The sequence below is a fragment of the Lissotriton helveticus genome, chromosome 6 (assembly GCF_964261635.1).
Source record: "Lissotriton helveticus chromosome 6, aLisHel1.1, whole genome shotgun sequence".
In the NCBI taxonomy this organism is placed as follows: Eukaryota; Metazoa; Chordata; class Amphibia; order Caudata; family Salamandridae; genus Lissotriton; species Lissotriton helveticus.
This window is the reverse complement of record NC_136067.1, coordinates 1,257,440,048-1,257,461,405: the sequence shown is the minus strand read 5'-3', so window position 1 is coordinate 1,257,461,405 and position 21,358 is coordinate 1,257,440,048. Positions and strand designations below refer to the sequence as shown.

The 21,358-nt window shown below is 44.1% G+C and overlaps 1 protein-coding gene and 1 pseudogene across 1 annotated transcript in view; both read right to left on the bottom strand.

Annotated features, from left to right (window-relative positions):
* The window catches only part of WTAP (WT1 associated protein), a 213,318-nt gene extending 200,980 nt beyond the window's left edge, over nt 1-12,338 (bottom strand). The window contains exons 1-3 of the mRNA XM_078648975.1: nt 12,061-12,338; nt 4,245-4,280; nt 4,048-4,103 (exon numbers count right to left, since the gene is read on the bottom strand). Coding sequence (XP_078505101.1) covers nt 4,048-4,103; nt 4,245-4,274 — 86 coding nt within the window. The 5' untranslated portion in view covers nt 4,275-4,280; nt 12,061-12,338. The remainder of the gene's footprint in view (nt 1-4,047; nt 4,104-4,244; nt 4,281-12,060) is intronic.
* LOC144761371 (coiled-coil domain-containing protein 71L-like) lies at nt 2,298-3,009 on the bottom strand (annotated as a pseudogene).
* Nucleotides 12,339-21,358: the final 9,020 nt, after the last annotated feature.

Here is a 21,358-nt window from a genome sequence, read left to right as displayed (position 1 = left end):
ACTCTTGTTCTTGAACTAATGAAGCCCTTTCCCGGCCTGGCATGCAGCAGCTGCGCGCTGAGCGCTGCTGAATGGTGAACGCGCCCGGCCATCTGGATTCACTTACGGAGGCACCCTGACAGCTCCTAATTATAATTAATGTACTTCTTATCGCGCACACACACGAAAAATGCTACACATGCCCGACGAAAACGACATTTAGCCTATCACTTCAAGGCTATTAAAACGACACCACAGCGAAGACGAATCACTGGCCAGATGACATAACACACAAAGGAATGTGTTTCGCCAAAGCCCTAGAGATCCTTTTTTTTTCTCTTTAACATTAGGAGCTCGAAACTCCTCCCACTTCGTGGGCGTAGTCCGAGCCCTAAAAATGTCAAAAGAGCACGGTCTGCAATAGTTCCATGCTTATCCGAGGGGGACTGAAAAAGTGAAAGCAGAGCACAGGGGTGGTTCTTATATGCCGCTCTGTTCCGTTGAGTGAGGCAATACAAAGACTAGGTGGAGCTGCACAACACCATATGCCTGTGTGCGGGAAGACTGCTGTTGAAATTCTCAGTATCCAGTTTAGAGTATAGAGATATTCTAAAGAGGAGGAATTTGACAGGTTATCCACCAGAAAGAGCATTATCCTATACTTGTTCTGTTTGTAATGCCATGGAGCTAGAAATATTATAAGTTGATACATTAACCAAAGATTTTCAAGTCTAGACCTTAACATCCTGACTATGGAGAGAAAGCTCTGCTGAGTCACAGAGGTATGAAAACCACAAATAAAGTTACAAATCTGGTTAAGTGCAACTCCACAACAACATTGGCTCAGAAGGAAAGACAAGTCTTAAGTGACACCAAGTAAAAATTGTATGCTGGTCACTGAGCAAGCGAGCCTGGATTTCCATAGGGTGAACAGTTCCAAATAAAAAGGGAAGTAAATTTGTTTCTTATGACAGGAGGACCGTTTTAGGGTCAATAACAGCATAACTGTTAGTAAGTGCACTTACTCACCAATTTGGTGGCATGCTTCGTCAAGCATTTGCTCCTTGTAGGGCTGGAGCTGCAATGTCCTAGGGGGTCCTCAAAGGGGTTCCTTGCTGGAGATCTTTTTTTATTTAGCTAAAGAGTGTACCCGAGTTGACCCTCGCCTTTAAAGATGGATGAGGGTTAATAAAATAATCTAAAAAAACCTTCAAAAAATGTAAGATGCACATGTTTTGTTAAGGTTAAAAACACAGATGATCCGAGGGAGATTATGTTTCTTTGGATCTGATCATATGCCAAAGGGTTTCTTGCCCTTTTACAATCCCATACAGGGGGATTGGCATTTTGTCAGGACCTAAATTATTATGCCTAATCTATTTAGAGGTTAAACCATAAGTGGTTCTGTTGGGTAGAAGATACGTTACTTAATGATGCTAATAGTGCTTAAAAAAATCTGGTAGCAACCTCCATGCGCCTGTGGGATAAAAGCAATTTCTCATTTAAGAAGAAACAGAAATCTGAATGCTTTGTACTGTTTCTTTTTATCAGAATTAATTCATTCGTAGATAATCACAGTAAACAGAATTAATTCATTCATAGATAATCACAGTAAACAGAAGCTGTCAACAAAAAATAATTTACATGGATAAGGGGTGATCTTGTGACATAAGTGCTCAGTGCTCTACAAGTGTACAGTAAATACAGAGTGGTGGCGGTTTTTATGTACAGGTTAGCGATAGGCCAGATGATGCTTTCACACCAAGTGCTCCATTCTTTCATTATGTGGAGTCTTGGTTGGTCTGGACCTTGAGTGAGCGTTGATGTTTCAACCCCAACGGGTGCCCCCAGTTGGTGGTCACGGCGGGTCTTCATCAGGACAGTGTGTTTTGGGTGGGGGGCGTGACAGCCCTAGGCAGGCTTGACGCGTCTCAGTCAAGGTCGGGGGACATTCGAGGGAATTCAATGTCAGGTCCGAGCGGGTATTGCTCTGCGTATTCAATGGTGTTAAGCCCAAGGGGTTAGACAGGCAGGCCGAAGTACCGCCTGTCTGCTGCATGAAGTCGGGACTTCATGCAGCAGTCACAGATGCGGAAGAACAAAGTCCAAGGAGGCAATCAGGGTCTATAAATCCTAGGCAGGAAGGCCGATTAGGCGGGCAGTTTCATACAAAAATCCTCCGAGAGTAGTCAGTTCAGGCAGGCCGTTTCACACAAGGCCATAAAGGAAAGCCTGCACTCCTTTGGGACCCTCCGCTAGAGATCTCCACCCCCCGACGGTGGGGCTACGTCCGGGATGTTCTATCGTGGTTGCAGGCCTCACATGGCCCGGGGACCCCAGCCAATCCCCCAGGGGCACTGTGCTATTCGTCTGACTCTAGAATGCATCTTTGGAAGCCTGGGCCATGAGGTAGGGCTCGGAGGACTGTCGGTAAAGTGCGGTTCAGGTGTGTAAAAAGCCTTTTCGCTGCGCTTGGGGCAGGCCACGGGGAAACAGTTAATGTGCACCGCGAGCTCCAGGTTGACCCGCAGGATGTGCTGTGCCTGGCGCCATGCAGCCGCCAGGCTGGTCTCGCACGACACGTCCAGCACGCAGATTGGGGAGGGGGGCGGGGGTAAGTAGGCCAGCAGGCGTGGAGTGGCGCCTCCCAGATCTCCTCCAGGGAGCGGCACAGGTGCAGGTGTTTTGTGCTCGTTGCCACCGCGGGGTGCTGCCCGCCCCACGGCCGGCTCGCTGCCACTTTCTGTCGCCCACTTACAATAGCCACGCTTCCTCTTGGTGGGGGACTTGGTCGGGCCGGCGGCGGTTTGTATGGGCTGGGGCACCAGTGTGCAGCCGAAGAGTAGCCGTAGACGTCCTTGCTGTGCAGGATGACCAGCGAGAACTCATGCAGCAGACTGCAGAGGAAGTTCCAGAGCTCCGTTTTCAAGCTCATGAACTCCTTGGCTGCGGCATGAAGATTTCGAAGGTGCTCTCTAAGGCGGGCTGGGCGTAGAGCAGCTGCGAGTCTGAAGTGACAGTCTCAACCATCCTACCTCAACCCCCCCCCCCCAAAAAAAATCGGGAACTCTAAATTCTCCAAAAGTAAGCGTTTCCTTTTTAACTTTGTACGTAAAATAGTACCACTTCATGAATAAAGTGGTGTACCTCCAACCCAAGCAAAAAGTCTAAAAAAATTAAGTGACTGGCGAACAGCAAAACGGCCTTACATGCACAAATGAAATAGATTTGTTAGCCAGTATACGCTGAAGGTGCTGCATGAGGAGAAACAGGAAAAAAATGGAAACAAAGGAGAAATGTAGGAATTATCTGGAAAATGGATCAAATAACTCCATGAGAAGCAGGTAGGCAAATGGGCATACTGTGCCACCTTTGATTTCTTGGAGATTTACTTTGTTAAATGTTCAATATGCACAGAGTCAAATGTTACATTCTATTCTTAAAAGGGTTAGCTTGCACATGATGATTCATCAAAACTGTTTGAAAAACCCAGAGGCAGATATCAAGAGTGGTAGTCCGTAGGACATTCTAGCCAGAGCAACAAAGGTTCTATTATTTTGAAAAACCAACACCAAACCATTTTGCAAGCAACAAGTCAAATAAAGAGGAGTATTATTCATAATAAGTTAAAAAGTGCATTAGTATGAACAGAGGCACACGCACAAAAATAATTCTTTGCCCAAGTGCCTTTCACAAATGTGTCTGCAAAATTATTATTGCTTAAGGGGAAAAGATTCTTTATAAGTTCATAAAATTATATGCTTGGAGGTATCTTCAAAAATGCCAGTGGCAAGAAGAAGTTGACCTTGTTCACCAAGAAAACTACTGTCCACATGAATTTCTCATCTACAATGTATAACTTCTGTAGACACAGTGTCACATACTTTTTCAGCTCTGCGCCTGTGTATACAATGATATTGACAATCTATACACTGCATTTAAGAGCAGGTAAACAATTACATTTTCTCAATCATACTTCGAACTGTGACATAGTTGAGTTTCATTGGCCACCCATGCAGCACCTTAATGCTATCAATCCTTTACGACCCAGAAATAGAATTAATTTACCTTTGTACTAGTTCATCTCTAGACAAGACTTTGAAATCTGCTTCACTCAGTCGAACCTAAAGAAACAAAAAGCACAACAGTTACAATGTCATACTTTACATTAGCATCAAAAATGGCTTTTATTAAACTGTAAACTTGTGGTGCAAGTGGATGCTTCGAAGATCAGTATTTAGGAATTGAAGCTTGTTGGCACCTACCTTCTTTGGGAGAGGTTCTTCGTTGGTCATTGTGACCTGGTAAAGGAAAAAAAAGATACAGTTAAATGTCGATATCCACGGTGTCAACTGGAGTTAGCACTGAAAGTTTATTTTACAAACATCTAAGCAATGAATCATATGGCGACCAATGATGTACCATGCCTGTGCTCACCTACCTTTATTTCAGCACAAAGTTCATTTTCGCAGCCATGATTGTTTTAGGGCTTGTGGCTTTTGGTATCCTGTCACAAACCTACTGCCATTTGGTGTTATTGTCCCAAAAATACTAAATTAGAAAAGGGCTTGTTTATAACGCATCATTTCACTGCCTACCCTTTATGTCCCATTTACACATATGGCATTGTACAGGGCTTCCTTTACCTTAGGGTATGAACTCCAAACTCACTCATATAGGGAAAAAAGTATCTAGTAAGGCTACAACCATTTCGCTTATGAATTAATCGTACAGCAGAGCAGCAAGGGCACGTATTTATACGAATGGCACCAAGCTCGTCAGTTTCTCTTGCATACATGTATTTTATTTGTAAATTGCATAATACCAGACATAGATCGAGCTGCAAGGCGAATGCCTCCATTTCACCAGCATATAGTCAGGCAGCGCGTCAATGAATTTAAAATTATTACATCACAAGTTAATTAACGAAGTTACCAATCCTTGTTGTTTGGCATTGAAATCAAAATATTTGTGTGCTAACCTGTATATATTGGTGTTACCCTAGTCTGCTGAGTCTATGATAAATCTGAGCAAATTTGCATTTGTTGTAGTACCAACAACATGTCCAGACTGAAATTGTAAAGTTATTACTGGATTTAGGTATGTCAATCACTGTTGGGCAAGGATCATGGCTACAATCCCATCCTGGTCGCTATAAGTTTTACACAAGCAACTTGTATTCAGGTGTGGTTAACAGGTGTTCTTTGACTCAATCAACATTAAGTATTAAAACTTCAGACTACAGGTGCGTGGTTAGAATAAGTAGTGTTTACTACCCCAGACAAGAGCATTGAAGCAGTCCCACCCCACTCCTGAACACAATGATAGTGGTTAATTTATTAAAGTGTAGTATTGTGCTCTAGCGGAAAGCATTCCATGCATTTACTCCAATTTCTTTTGTGGCGTTATATGACATTATAATGGGGTCTTTCTGGCTTTCTCAAATGACTGGTGGGACGAATAGAGGATAGGAAAAGAATGGGTATTTATTTGGTTTAAGAAAAGATTGTAATCTATGGAACGATTTGTAGGAACTGTAGAAATACATAACAAAATAATGAATAATGGTCTATCTAGATTCTAAAGCGGCGTTACATGGATGTTGACTATTCTGGAGTCCATGGTTTGCAAAAAAAGGGCTGACTGATTCCTTGTACAAGCTGAAAAACTCAGGAATATTTAAAGGTGTCTTGGGACTACCCACAAGGCCATAAATTGGGGTCCTTTTGAAATGCTATCAAGAAAACTTGGTGGCAAGCTATGTGGTAAAATGGGAACACGTTTACCTTGGTGGAAGTAATGTTCACAAGTTTTAAAAGAATATCTTAAAGCTTGGTGTTCAGCAACTTCACAGGCTTAGTGGTCTAGCACTATGTGAGGGGGACGAGGTCGCACAAGTCTTCAATGAAAAGGGAGCGGTGGTTGTCTGTGCTGTAGAGTTAGCAAAATATTGGTCGCAGCAACCTGCTTGTGAATGGGGAGCACCAATTCAATTTAGGTCACATCCATCACACTGCTGTTATATTTACCAATTGCAAACCAAAAACTGATCATAATAAAGTGAAGCAAACCTAAGATGCTTATATACGCTGGTGAAATGAAATGAAATGAAAAAAGAAATTCTAGAGCGCACTGCGGCCAAGCGGCTTCCTGGCGCTAAGGAGCACATCAGTATCTGCCAAGGGACCCAGGGGGATTAGCCAGGGAAAGCTTGAAGAAAGAAAAAAGTTTTGAGGGCTTTACGGAAGTGTGAGAAGATAGGGATGGAGCGAATGGAGAGGGGGAGATTGTTCCAGATCTGGGGGGCCCGCACCGAGAAACGGGTGCCCCCGGTGCGGGATTTACGGAAGCGGGGGACGTGAAGAAGAGAGAGGGAAGAAGAACGGAGAGAGCGACTGGGGGCATGAGAAGAGATTAAGGAATTGATAAAAAGAGGAGCAGAACGAGCATGCGCCCGAAAGGCCAAGCAAGCAAGTTTAAACTGGGACCTGAAATGAACGGGGAGCCAGTGAAGGGTTTTGAGGGCAGGAGTGATGTGGGAAAACTTAGGAAGACGGACCGCCTGGTTCTGGATGGCCTGGAGACGGCGAGTTTCGTAGGCGGGAATGCCTACGTACAGGCCGTTTCCATAATCCAGGCGGGATGTAATGAGGGCAGTGATAATGACTTTGAGGGCATCAACAGAAAAAAACCGGGAAATTTTGCGAATGAGGCGGAGGGAAAGGAAACAGGAGGAGACAACGGAACTGATATGAGCATGCATAGATAGATCGTTACTGATCTTGATGCCCAAAGTCCGGACAGAGGGAACTGGGGAGGGGGGGAGGACCAAAAGAAAGGGGCCAGTGAACTGAAGACCAGGGATTAGAGGGGCCACCGGTGAGAACGAGCTCTGTCTTGTCGGGATTGAGCTTCAAATGATTGAAGCTCATCCACTGGGAAATGAAGACAAGAGTGGAGCTAAACTTAGAGAGAGAGTCAGTAGGGGAAGAGAGATCGAAGACGAGCTGGAGGTCATCTGCGTAGTTATACACCGAGACCCCCAGCTCGAGAAGGGAAGAGATAAGGGGGCGGATATAGAGATTGAAAAGAAGGGGGGAGAGGGAAGAGCCTTGGGGTACCCCACAAGTGACCGGGAGGGGGGGTGCAGAAAAGTCAGAAAGGTGAACTGCCTGTGATCTGCCCTGAAGAAAGGACGCGATCCAGGAGAAGGCAGTGCCCTGGATGCCCGCTGCGCTGACCCGGTCGAGAAGAATGGCATGATCGACCGTATCAAACGCAGCGGACAGGTCCAAGAGGACTAAGGCCTGGGGAAGGTTACTATCGGCCTTCCCTTTCAGTTCATCCAGGACCGCAAGGACCACACCCTCAGTAGAGTGGCCAGGTCGAAAGCCAGCCTGGTGAGAGGCCAGGATGTTGTTCTCCTCAATGTAGATGGAAAGGCAAGATGTCACATAGCTCTCAAGAATCTTCCCTAGATAGGGAAGAAGGGAGATCGGCCTAAAGTTCGATAGAAGGGAGGGGTCCAGGCCAGCTTTCTTCAGGATAGGAAGAACAATGGCAGATTTAAAGGAGGAGGGGACAGAACCCAAAGCCAGGGAAGAATTGAGAAAAGTTAGGGGAGGGGTAGGACAGCTAGTGTATAGAGTTCTGAGGATCCGTGCAGGTGCACAATCCGCAGGGGAGCCGGACTTGACCTTGACAAGGAGGTCAAGGAAAAGCTCAGGAGAGATGGGTTCGAAGTGATCCAAAGCAGCGGGAGAAGGGTAAGAATGATCCGGCAAATCAGGTTGAGGCACGATCGGAATGTTGGCCTTGATGGTAATGATTTTATTGATGAAGTAATCATTCAAAGAGTGACAGAGAGATTGAGAGGGAGCAGGGGAAAGGCATGCTCGGTCAGAGGTGGCAAGACTGCGAACCAGTGAGAAGATCTCGCGAGATTTATTGGCCGAGAGGGCTACGCGCTCCGTAAAATATTTGGCCGCTAAGATGGCCATTTTATAGTTATTGAGGTTGGCTTTGTAATTGAGGCGGAGGGTAGGGCAGTAGTTGTGGCGCCAACGCCGCTCAGACCGCCTAAGCTCTAATTTCAGGGATCTGAGGTCGTTGGAGAACCACTTGTGGGCGTCATGAAGACGGGCTGATCTGATCTTTTTGAGTGGAGCGGCCCGGTCACAAGCCGAGGAGAGCCAGATGTTAATGGCATCCGCCTGATTTTCCAAAGAGAGGTCGGTCAGGGTAGGAGCCGATGAAGACAGAGAGGAAGAGAGATCATTAAGATCAGTCTTGTTCCAGCTCTGAGCCCAGATGTTTTTGGGCAGGGGGGCTTTCTCGGTTTGACCTAGGTGGATGGAAAAGGAGATCAAGAAATGATCTGACCAAAACACAAGGGGAGATAGAAGTGGCCGAGAGATTACAACGTAAGGACCAGATCTGGTCCAGAATATGACCGTGGGTGTGGGTAGGGGCCAAGACGTGGGGTAAGAAGTTGAGACAGCGAAGGGTGGCAGAAAAGTCTTTAGAGGAGGAGTCCTCCCTCGGATCACCCGGCCAAAAATTGAAATCCCCGAGCAGGAGTAGCGAGGAGTTATTTACAGCCAAGGTGGCCAAGAGGTCCTGCAAGGTAGACACAAATGATGGCATATTTTGAGGGGGGCGGTACATGAGAATCACCGTGAGGGGTACAGGGAGGTTAAGAGAGCGGGCCACCAGAAAATCAACACTAGAAATGCAAGGATGCGGGAGGAGCTGGAATTGCAAAGAGCGGCGAACTATCATAGCCACACCACCTCCAGTTTTTCCATCGGGGCGGTCAGCGCGAAGGGCATAATGGGTGCCAGGGAGAATAGCAAGAAGGTCCGGAAGTGAGTCAGAGGAAAGCCAAGTCTCAGTGAGGAAAAGGAAGTCAGGGGAATCGGTGTCCAAAAGGTTGAAAAGAGCAGTTTGATTTTTTACAGCAGAGCGAGTGTTGAGAAGAATAGCAGAGGCAGCATGGAAACCGGGGGTTGCACGAGTAACGGAGGGCGTGGGAGAAATTGAGGGGGGGGGGGTAGGAGAGACAGAACCAGAGGGGGGGGGACATAGATACCGTGCGAGGATAAGTGTTGAACTACGGAGGGGAGGAGGGGGGTAGAGGCAGAGAGAGAAGTTAGTTGTGCAGAGGAGTACACCAAAGAAAGGGCAGAGTCTAAGGCCCCTGGTCCCGGCCAGTCGCGGACGGGTGCAGACGGGCTTGCCTTAGGCGCGCCTTCGGCGTGCCCGCTGCGCCCATCCGCTGCGCGAACGGTGGAGGCACATGATTTATAGTGCAGCTAGGAGGCGTGGCCAAGAAGTGGGCGTGGCCGGGGGAGCGTCCGCTGAAGGCGGCAGGCGAGTGATTGTGAGGCCGCGGCAGCGTCAAGCTCGGCTGCGCGGGAGGCAGGGTCGAGGGCAAGGTCCCTGAAGGCAAGGTGAGCGAAATGAGTTTAAAAAGCGCAAGCTAGCGCTAGATGGTGAGAGCGCAGGGTTAAAAACAAGCTATGGCTAAAGGCTCCCGCGGAAGGCAGGGGAGTGATCCAGTCAGGTAGAGCTTGTAATCAGCTCCTAAGTAGCGGCCCAGGTGGGCGTGGCCAAGAAGTGGGCGTGGCCGGGGGAGCGTCCGCTGAAGGCGGCAGGCGAGTGATTGTGAGGCCGCGGCAGCGTCAAGCTCGGCTGCGCGGGAGGCAGGGTCGAGGGCAAGGTCCCTGAAGGCAAGGTGAGCGAAATGAGTTTAAAAAGCGCAAGCTAGCGCTAGATGGTGAGAGTGCAGGGTTAAAAACAAGCTATGGCTAAAGGCTCCCGCGGAAGGCTGGTGCTGATGTAAAAGCAAAGCTTGTTATTGTAACCGCACTTATATATGCTGCCCATGCCCGATGTGGAAATTGATGTATGTGAACAGCTGCATATAACGTTTGAAAACCAATAAAGTGGTTTGAAAAAGTAAAGCAAACTACCAATTAAAAATGGTTCTAATAACTAAATCAGCAATCAAATGTCATGTATGTGTTCTGCCCTAAACAAATCATGTTCGAGTGGTGTGGCTCACTGGTTAGAGGCGGCAGACCCGGAAGCAGAGAACGGCCCGGGACCAGGGTTCAATTCCTGACACGGCAGGGTCGTGGACCAGGGTCAGCGGACTCGACAATTCTCGCCTCCTCTAACCAGGGATCACACTCGGCAACTCTGGGCATTAAGCTTGCCTCGTCTCTACAACGGCCCACCACAGACACTGGGGATGCCTGGTTTCACCATGCATATACCCAGAAGGGACCATCTCACAGGGAAAGCGCCGGGACGCTTACGGGCAGATGTGCGCTTTACAAGTCCAACACAACAACACATTTACTCGAAAAGCTTTGTAACTTTGCTTTAGTTTACATTTACACATAATGGCAACACATCACATTTGTCCTTAGCGCACATCTAAATGGTTATCAGTATGCCAATATTAGTGATTCCACCAGTGTAAAAAGAATGTGGTAGACAGTCCCAATAGAAGAGCCCAATTATAAAAGTTCTGCTTCAGCTAGTCTCCACTAAATGTTTGCTTCAAGCCTGAACATGGTTCGTACTTGTAATAAAGCGCTCACCAAACAGTCAAGTCAGCCCATTCTATATAGACATCAGGATCCCAATAAGATAAAACGCACAGAGAATAATGTCTTACAAGCTACTAAGCATTTGGTAAAACGTACACAGCCGAGAGTTATAGATAACTCAAGGAGTTAAGTAAAAGCGTCATGCGGATGGTTTACAACTGTTTGATAATGTTGGAAATACAACTACGTTTTGCCAAAAATACCAGGACCTAACTGCCAAGTGATTATCCACAACAGTGGGTACTATTAAAAGGATGCAAGAGTGTATTTGCAGAAAGGTTAAGCAAAATTGCTTAGAATGACAACCCTGCAGCCAACTCAAAACTCATGGCAGGAACGAGTGGATTAGTGTTGAACCAGCCAGTGACTTTCAGTACAAAGAGATTAGTGATGACCTCGTGGTCGGAACTTAACAGTTTCGAAACATGTCCCCACCAAGTTGAAATTCGACACGTGTAGTCTGTGCTGGCAAAGGATGACAGAAAATAATAATATAAACCACACGGAGACATTAAAAATGTAAACACTACTTTATCGAAGGTATGGATGAAGTGATGCTACATTCAGAAGGCAATTGTAGCTGGACTCCAGCTAACGCAGTCAAATCGTTTTGAGGGAAAAACGTACCTGTACGACCAGATGTCCCTGGTCAAAATTATATATCAATTTTTTTAACCTTTAACTACAAAAAATGCTTAAGTGTGACACGATCATGTACCCGGAGGACAACTCGAAGCATATAAACTCTATTCTGGGGGGAAAAGCGTAAAGATAGAAACGGGGACTCTTGCTAACCACTGCGACTTGAATTGTCACAATAATGGGTGACAATGGGCAAACATTAATGTCGCGATTCTACTTTTTTTTTTTTTTTAAACCGGATAGTTATGCGCACTGAACGAACGACACGTGTTCTTAATATACTTAGAAAATATGTCCGCAAAGCCAAGTACACAAGAACCGCCAACGGGTAAATATTTTGGAAACAGTGCAAGGCTATCACAAAGGCGGGACATAAAAAAAACCCACGATCGGTGTTATGTGGTGGGAGCGAATACTGGGCAACCTTTTGACAACACAGCGCGAGTTGCACAAAATGGCCCAGTGTTCACGTAGATTTGGCACGCCCATATTCCGCTGGCTTGAAAAATAAAGGCCTGTACGTTTTACTCGGTATCGCAAACAGCCAGACCGAACCCCTCACCAGCGCCCGTGATGGGACTGGGCACTCTTCCCAGTTGAAAAGAATCCGATTTTTTTTTAAAAACAGAGGGGGGGGGGGGTGAAGAGGTATCGTCAGACCAAATGGAACAGCAGCGCCGCCCCTCGAAGATACCGCACCTCCACCGCTCCAAACATGAGGTGTTCCACAGATAAACTGTAGTACTCCAGTACACACTTTCCCCAAACAAAATCTATGTAAAAGACAGAATCGCAACCCAAACGTAGCAAAGGCACCTACCTTGAACAACGGCGGCTGGGGGTGGCCCGCCCCGCCCTGCACATGGAGAGCGGACGCGCAGCTCGCTCGGACGGTTTTCTAAAGCACTTCGTATACCGCGTACACCTTACGAGAGCTCAAGGTGTAATGTCGACGCTGGGGGCCCTATCCCCGGTGCTTATGCCAAGCTTCTCTACGTAGGAGCCTGCCGAGGCGGCGCTCCCTCCTCTCTCTCTCTCTCTCTCTCTCTCCCTGGAGCTCTCGATCGGAAAAGCTGGGAACACAAAATGGCGGCGGCTGAGAGGGGAGGGGAGGCCTGCCAGAAGCTGCACCGTCCGCCCGCCCCGGAGAGGAGGTGCGCGCGCAGCCCGGGGAGGAGCCCCTTGTTTCTCCACACACGAGCCACAGACGCTTGGTTTCACAAACTCTTGTTGTGGCATGTTAATGTGACCTTCTCGCCCGGGAGGAGGTGTAGTGGCGGAAAATGTCAAGACCCCATAATCGAAAATCTTATAGCAAACAAGAACACGATTTTTCAGTTCTATTATGCTCTTAGCAGTGAACATTATGCTTTTCTTTTCTTTGCTTCTAGTTATTTAACCACATCGCTGTGGCAGCTTTTCCGCCTGATATTTAGAAATATATTTATTTCAACTCGCAATGTTGAACTTCCATAATAAATAATTATACTAAACGTGAATGGAGTGAAAATTACTTATCAACTTAGAGTAAATTGCAGATCATTACACGTGGGAAACTAATATATGTGCTCATTTATGTGCTTTATGTTGCAAATGCATGTTTAAGAAAAATAATGAACACATTTTGTCTATTGATTTTTTTCAAAATTAAATGCGGCTGTTTTAAAAATGGCATGTGCTTATTTCTGTGTGCTCATGTTTTGTCTTTTTAGGTTTCGCCTCGCCGAAAGCTGCGCAGCAGACTTTCGCGCAGGCGAAACCTTATGAGTTACAGTATGGATTATTGTGCCGCCTCTCTGTTTCATTGGCTAGCTCCATAAATGGAGGCTAGCCATTGGAACAGAGATCTGTCCGTCATGGCCGGACCAGATTCGTGGGCGTTCCCGGCAGTTTTTCGCATTTTGCCCACGTCATGCGGCGGTGGGCGGTGCTTTTTTTTTGTATCGGCACGTTGGTTTCATTACCAACGTGTGCCTTGCAGGGGTGGGCTGCGCGATTTCGAGTTGCTAGCAGGTAAGCGGCATATTTTACTCCCGTTCCCGCCCCCCTCCCTGTCCGTGTGCCCGTCCCCCTCTCCCGCTGTCCGTGAGCCCGTCCCCCTCCCGCTGTCCGTGAGCCCGTCCCCCTCCCGCTGTCCGTGTGCCCGTCCCCCCTACCGCTGTCCGTGTGCCCGTCCCCCTCCCGCTAGTAGTGTAAAGCAGAGGGCCCCGCTCCGTCAGTTCATCGATAATCGCTCCCCTTTGCTGCTTCAGAAACAATATTGACCCGTTATTAGATACTGCCTGAAAATGGCGCCAGCTGTAATATGGCCGCGTTCCTTACTTCGTTGTGTTCACCGAGCGGCGTGTGATGTGATCTTCATGTGAGCTTGTAACGGGGCCTAACCAGCCCATCCAGCGCGTTCCTCCGAAGATTTACAAGTTCAAACACTGAAATTAGCCCGTTCTGCACTTTTAGTTTCGATTTGGACTGGTGGCGGGAGACGCTGCCCCGAGGAAGTGTTTTCAGTGTTTACCCAGACATTTCACGGCCACGAAGTTAGTGGCTGTGAGCGCTGCATCCCTCCCAGGCCAGGGGGAGTTTCAAGTTAATGCCAAAAGGTTGAGTCACTTTTATTTCTGTATAAATGTGGATGTTTAAAAGACTCAACAGAACAATACAAGATGCAGTTTTCCTTTGTTAATCGGCCATAAAAGTTAGGCTCATTTGAGAAGAGCCAGTGTCCTGTAGGGGTGGAACCCACTTCCCCTCGCCGGTGAAGGCTCTGACACAGGAAGTTGTCTACGCAAAGAGTTGGACATGCGAGTTAAATGGACCCGTGTGTGTACTTCTCTGCTTTTATTTTTTAATCGCGGGCTGCCTACGTTTGTAGTCAGTGTTATATTTGTGTGTCTCGTTTTGTGCGTTTTCTCTTCACCTGCGTATATTTCTACGCATGTGTTTCTCTTTCCATTTGTATTTCTGTATGCTTGGGTGTATATGCATCTGTGTGGTAAGGTGTCCATGCCAGTATTTATTTTTTGTGTTTGGTGTGTTTCTCTGTTTTTGTGTGGGTTGGTGTGTACATATTGCTGCTTTTCTTCATTTACGCACTGAGGGTCGAAGGGTATATATGTAATAATATATTTCAGTGCGCTCAAAGTGGATTGGAAAAAATACATACAAAGTGTAATATTTGTGTGTGTGCGCGCGAGGGTGGAATGGGTAATCACACAAATTATAATATGTATGTGGGCGGGGGTGGAATGGGTAGTCACATAAGTGTACTATGTGTTTGTGTGGTAGTCACACAGATGTACTATGTGTGTGTGGGCGGGGTGGAATGGGTAGTTATACAAAGTGTAAATGTGTGTGTGTGGGGCTCTGTTGGTGTGTGTGGGTCTGTGTGTGTGTGTGGGTCTGTGTGTTTTTGTGTGGCATTTGGTAGAGATTAAACTATTGGCATTGTAAATGACAATGCCATTTATTTATCTGTTTACAAAACCAACACATAAATACAAATTTTGTCATTTACAATGCCAATAGCTCAAACTTTTCAAAAGGCGAAACCATTGCATTGTAAATGCTTGTTGTCTTTATGTTGCACAAATCTGTTCGTTGCTTCATTTGCTTTTGCTAGGTAACATAGATTAATGGGTTATTAATTAGCAAAGGTGGGTGGGTAACAGAGCGAACTTTATTTCTCACATTAATCGATGTTTTGTGTTTGTGTATACATTAGTTTTGCGAGTGGGCCTAAAGAAAAATGGCTGCCGGTGTTGCAGCTTTCGAGACTTGACCAGAGTGAAATTTTCACACATGCGCAGAATAATTTTGCTGAGCTGACAACGTTTAATTCAGAAGTAATCCTGGTCGAGTTGAATGTGTTATTGGTGACGTTTCCAAGGACAGGATATCGAGTGGCCTGCCAAAATTAGGAAGTGAATGTTTCTCCCGACGAAAGTATCGTTTTGAGGAAGCAAAGAGGATGGTGAAGCTAAGAACAATAAGGGCTATGATGAAGCCCCGGACTTGGTCAGGAGTGCGTGACCTGTCAGTGGTCTGACATGGCTCAGCCAATGAAACGTTTGGATTGACAGAAAAAATGTCTGATAAAGATACTTTAGTTAGTCAGAAAAGGTATAAAAACTGTCCCCATGGGAGGGAGGGGGCTCTTGCTGCTCATCTACTCCCGATTCCAGTTAGGCGTGACGTACTGACGGACTCTTTGGAGCACGTAAGGATCAATAGGGCTAAATGACTTTTAACTTTATTCCTTTAGGTGAAGTGGGTTATAGACTGGAAAAATAGGGCTTAGGTGATGGAAAATTGTTTATTCTTCATTAAACATGCTAATTGATTTTGCTTAGAACTGTCAAACTGATTTGCTATTCTTCTAAAAAAATGCACTTACTTTGAATAAATAGATAATAAATAAGATTTTTGAAAAGACAAGCTGGTCTTGTTATTTCAGAGTCATGTTATCATCAGCAGATCCATTAACCTAAGTGACTTAATTAAATGTAAATTTTAAAAACCATGGTGAAATCATTATACTGCAGTTGTATATAAATGAGTATATACATTGTGGATTAGTTTTTATTAATTAGGTCACATGATTCAGTTGCTCAAAATATGTCTCATTGGTTTATGGGCCTTGTGAGTGATTTATGATTAATGATGAGTATTGTGGAATTGGGTAGTGTAGTTATGACATATTTTCTATAGGGGCGCTGGATCAATTCTCTGGTAGCAGAGGATGGTTGCTATGGTAACTGACATACTACATGGTAATTACATAGGATGGATGTTTAACATACGTTGAGTTTGTTCACTTGTTACATGTAGTCGAAAGGGTTTTTTCCTGCAGTGTGAAAAACCTAGTTGTGCCGGCATATGTGTGGTGTGACAAAGTGAAGTTGCACAGTGCATTTGTTCTGTTTCAAAATAGTGGTATTGTCATACATCACTAGTGTTGTGGACGTACAGCACGAATTTAGGGATTTTAGGTGTGTTAGGTAGAATGTATAGTGAGAATTGTCTATGAAATCGTAGCTTTTGAGTATAGGGACCTAGGGCCAGATGTAGGTGCCAAAATACCGGTCGGTAACGGCCGATTTCGGCCGTTACCGACCGGTATTTAATATTTGGCATGTAGGGGCATAATTTTACAGAATTCGTAAATTTACCGATTCGGTAAATTTACCGATTCTGTAAAATACCGAATCGGTATTTTTACCGATTCGGTAAATCCCAGATGTAGGTGGGACTCTTCTGAGTCCCAAAGGCCCTACAAATTCGGTATTTTACCACCCAATCCAATTGGGTGTTAAAATACCGAATCCAGGTGTGCATGCACATGTGTGCATGCACACCTAGCCATGTGACAGACAGACATGCCCTTAGGGCATGTCTGTGTGCCACATGGCGCTCATGCCTATTTTTGGGGTGCCAGAGGGTGTCAAAGTGACACCCCCTGCACCCTTGCTGGAATCGGTATTTACCGATTCGGTAATTACCGAATCGGTATTTCCCATTGATTCCTATGGGCTTCACAGCCCATAGGAATCAATAGGAAATACCGATTCGGTATTTACCGAATCGGTAGATACCGAATTTTAACGATTCGGTATTTCCACATCTGGAAATACCTACATCTCCCCCCTTAATATTTACCGATTCATAAATACCGAATCGGTAAAATTCGGTATTTATGAATCGGTAAATATCATTTACCTACATCTAGCCCCTAGAGCCTGTTTTAAAACTCACTGCGAAAAGAGTAGTAGAATTTTATTCAAGCTTGTGTGAAGGGTAAGAAAGTGTTGTCTATTCTTATTGGCGAATGTAGATTTCTATGGTTGGTTAAAGTCCTACCAAGATTTCATGAATGTATGGTTAGGGAAACTTTCCGTTTGAAAGTGCGTATATGATTTTGTAATTTCGTTCGAGTCAAACTTTGATTTGCTACTTTATGTGCATTCAGAGGGAAACGAGTTTGTTATTACTTGTTAGAATATATTCTGTGAAAATAGCGTCGTCTATTTCACGCAAAAGAATACTTGAATGACTGTATAAACTATCACTTTATTTTAAGTGAAACAGACAAATAGTTTGTTTTAATGTCGTTATTAATTGAGATTCATTGAAAAAGTTCTCTCAAAATGGCGCTGTAAAAAAAAAAAAATTTTTTTGTTAAGGAGGGGTGAGCGCTAAGAGTGAGAGACGAAAAGCTGCAGCGGCTGTGTACGTCACAGGGTCCGCACTGTGATTAGCCAGCATACGTCACAGCTAGTGCACTGATTAGTTCACGTGACTGAGTCAAGTTGTAAGCTGATTGGCTCTTTCAGAAAGCGACAATTCTATTGGTTGAGCAAGGTGGTGACGTGGCTTAACTTGATTGGCTTGTTGGTGCGTTTCGCGCACGGATTGGTTGATTTTGCGGAACGACCAGGAAACATATACGATCATTTTAAATTAAATAAATTTGATTAAAACGAGTTATTACTACAAAAAAGAGGAGAAAAAGCTTACATGGCTTCAGAAATTGAAAAATTTCTTTTCACCCGATAGAAAAATTGAAACGCGAGGTGGAAAATTACTTCATAAGTATAAAACACCTGCAGCTTATATGGAAGGTGAATATGGTTATCATACTTGCCTTTGGATGGATAATTGGATAGAATATACTAAAAATGATGGTGTTTTAGCTTGGCCAGAAGATGGCTAATTTAATATGAGAATTTTGAAAAATTTAAGAGAGAAAATGACTGCTCTTGTGCCGAAACCTAGACCAACACAATTTGAGGCTTTAGTTGAATGAGTGGATGAGATGTTTCAACTTCAACGGGAAGCAAGTGGTATAATAAGACCTCCAAAATCAAATTTTAAAAGAGAAACCCATGAGGATAGAATGCGTTGATGGAGACAGGCAGACATGTGTGATGAACTCTACCCAGTGAGAGTAATGATTACTGAAATACCAGGTCAAAAGAATACCCAAAAAAGAAATAATATTGAAGAAAGTGAATTGGAAGATCCAGTTTTAGAAGAAATATACCTTACAAATAAGAAACAGACTCCTTTAAAACCAGCTTGTTCATGGTCTACTCCGATGGTTTCTACAGGAACTACACCGAGTGCACCTCCACTTAATGAGGAATCACCTAGATTTTACCCGAATAATACAGAAACTCCTGAAAGATTAGAAACGAGAACTAAGTCTAGTGTATATGGTGAAAGTAGAATTTTTCCTGAAACTCCAGTTTCAAGAAATGAGACTCTTTCCAGAGGTCTGGGTACTGGAAGAGACGAGGAAAATCCAAGTGCTTCAGAATATTTACGATCAAAAGAAGAATTATTCGGCAATTAACTAAAGGCATGGAAGCAGTAACAGTTCCAGTAACGATTGGTCCTGTTCAGCCTGTTTTTGATCAGGGAGAAATTAGACATCCAGGTTTAACTATTCCATTAAATGCAGAAATTCAAAAAGTGGCCGAAAATTTTTACTCGGAATTAACTGAAATACATAGAGAGAAAACAATGATGCCTGATTTAACTTTTAATCCAGGTTCATTATGTAGAACACCCATAGGTGCAGAATCAGATACTGAATCTCCAGGAAAGAGTGTTGAGAAAATAGATTCAGTCTCAAAGCTTGATGTCGCAAAACTTAAAGCAGATTTGCAGGAATTAATCATTGGCACAATTGGTCCTGACAGTTTAAAGCATTATCAAGATGATGAATTGTTATTAATTTGCAAAAGCATACAATGGAAAACAAAGAATAAAGATGAACAGTTAGAAGAATTGGCTACAGAACTGGAAATTGACCTGAGCAAAAAAAAAATTTGGGAAAACATTACAGATTAGATTTTACTGAAAAAGACATTGGAAATTTTAATGCAATGGGAAGAATTCTGCATATAAGAGAATTGATTGAGTACATTAAAAAATTGGGCGATTTGAGCAAATGGAGAGTGAAGTGGACAAAGAAAAGAGAGGAAGAAAGGAGAGAAAAGAGCATGGTGACTAATCAGTACCCAATGAGAGAAATAGCAGGAGATGGTTATGTACATGTTCCTTGGTCTGGACAGGACATTTTATTGTTCACAAATGATTTTCCTCGGTTGAGAGAAAAGCCAGTGGAATGGTATCGACAGGTAGACAGATTCATAAAAGTTTCGAAAGTTCTGTGGATTGATCTGGATGGATTCTTTGACATTGTTGTCCCGTCAGATCTTTGGACAGAATGTAAAGACTCTGTAAGTTGGCCAAAGATAGAGCCTGCTCGAGATGAAGCAACAGGTGCTCCTTCACCAGTTGTCATGAATGTATATGATAAAGTAATTGTATGGTTAAAAAAAAAATTGCCCCTAAAGAAGTAGATTGGGTTAAAATTCACAGAACAAATCAAGAACCAAAAGAATCAGTGCATTCATTTTATGAAAAATTACTGTTAGTTTTCAAACAGTACAGTGGTTATGAAAAATTAAGTGAAAAGGACATGAGTCATTTTATATACAGGTTTGTTTATGGCCTGAGACCTGAAATTGGAGAGATGATTAGAAATGGAATTGTCGGTTGGCAATCACTCTCAGTTGACGACATATTGAGAAAGGCAAAATATTGCAGTGATGAGATAGATGCAAGACAGAAAAAGCTTAAGGAAAAGGCAATGTGGGCACAGGTAAAAGTAGCTGAACAACAGATTGCAAATTTAGAAAACAAAAATGTAAATCGGAACTAGAATCAGGGTCAAGGAAAATTTAAAGGTAATTTTAATAAACCTAAATTTAATGTTAATATTGAGGAGCTAAAACAAAAGTTACCTTGTTTTAATTGTGGAGAAATTGGACACTGGAAGCGCGAGTGTAAAAATCCGCCCAGAAATTAAAAAAATGCATCATTAAATCCACAGATGCAGAATGATGTAAATCTGCAGCAACAGCTACAGCGACAATTAAATGAGCTAAATCTTCAGCAACAGCTACAGCGACAGTTAGCGAATCAGCAGAGTCAGATTCCACAACCTCCTCTCCCTAACTGTGTGAATGGTCAGAGGTATAATTCGGAAACAGGATTCAGCAGAGGTGATCAGGTAATTAGACCACAAAGAGTGAATGTGCCAAATGTTTCTCGACAATTTTTGATGACAGAAAATGGTGGAAGTGATTCTGAGGATTACTTATGACGGTGCCTGAGAGAGGGGGAAGAGTGTGTACTTGGAGCCACTCTTGAAGTTGACCAGTCTGGTCCATTTGTAAATGGCAAAGTGAATGATGTAGAAATCACTTTTCTTGTGGACATTGGTGCTACCCGTTTTACTGTGAGATCAGTGGAAATAGAAAACCTGCCTCTCTCTGGTGAAAGCATCCAAGTAGTTGGTGTAGCTAATCAACAGATTAAAACAGATTTAACAGAGCCTGTAAAAATTGAAATTGGAAAATTTAAAGACAAACACAGATTTGTAGTTTGTAACAGCAGTCCTGTAAACTTGCTAGGGAGAGACATTCTCTGCAAGATGAACTGCAAAATATATTGCTCACCGGAAGGTATTGAGCTTCAGACTCTAGAAGAAGATGGGCTTTACAGATTGACAATGCTAATGGTTTAAGCAGAGGAAAGTAAATTATTTCCTGCATTTGATAAAGACAAATTACCTGAAGAACTAAAAAAGACAGTCAAGGTTGAAATTTGGGATTTGACAGGAAATGAGATGGGCTTAATGAAAAATGTAGACCCAGTGAAACAAGGAATAGATTTCCCAAACATTCCGCAGTACAAAATGAAAGCAGAGACAATTGAAGGTTTCATTCCTGTAATTGACAAATTCATAAAACAGGGTGTTCTAAAAGAAATTGAAAGTAGTCCTTGTAATTCACCGATTATGGGGATTAAAAAGCCAAATGGTACTTACAGAATAGTTCAAGATTTGAGAAGGGTTAACCAGATAGTTGTTCCATGTTGCCCAATTGTTCCAAACCCAGCAGTCATCCTTTACCAAATTCCGCATGATGCAGAATGGTATACAGTCATTGACCTTTTGCAATGCGTTCTTTACTGTTCCATTGCATCCAGATAGCCAGCAAATTTTTGCGTTTTGGTTCCAAGGTCGCATATTAGCATGGTGTCGTATT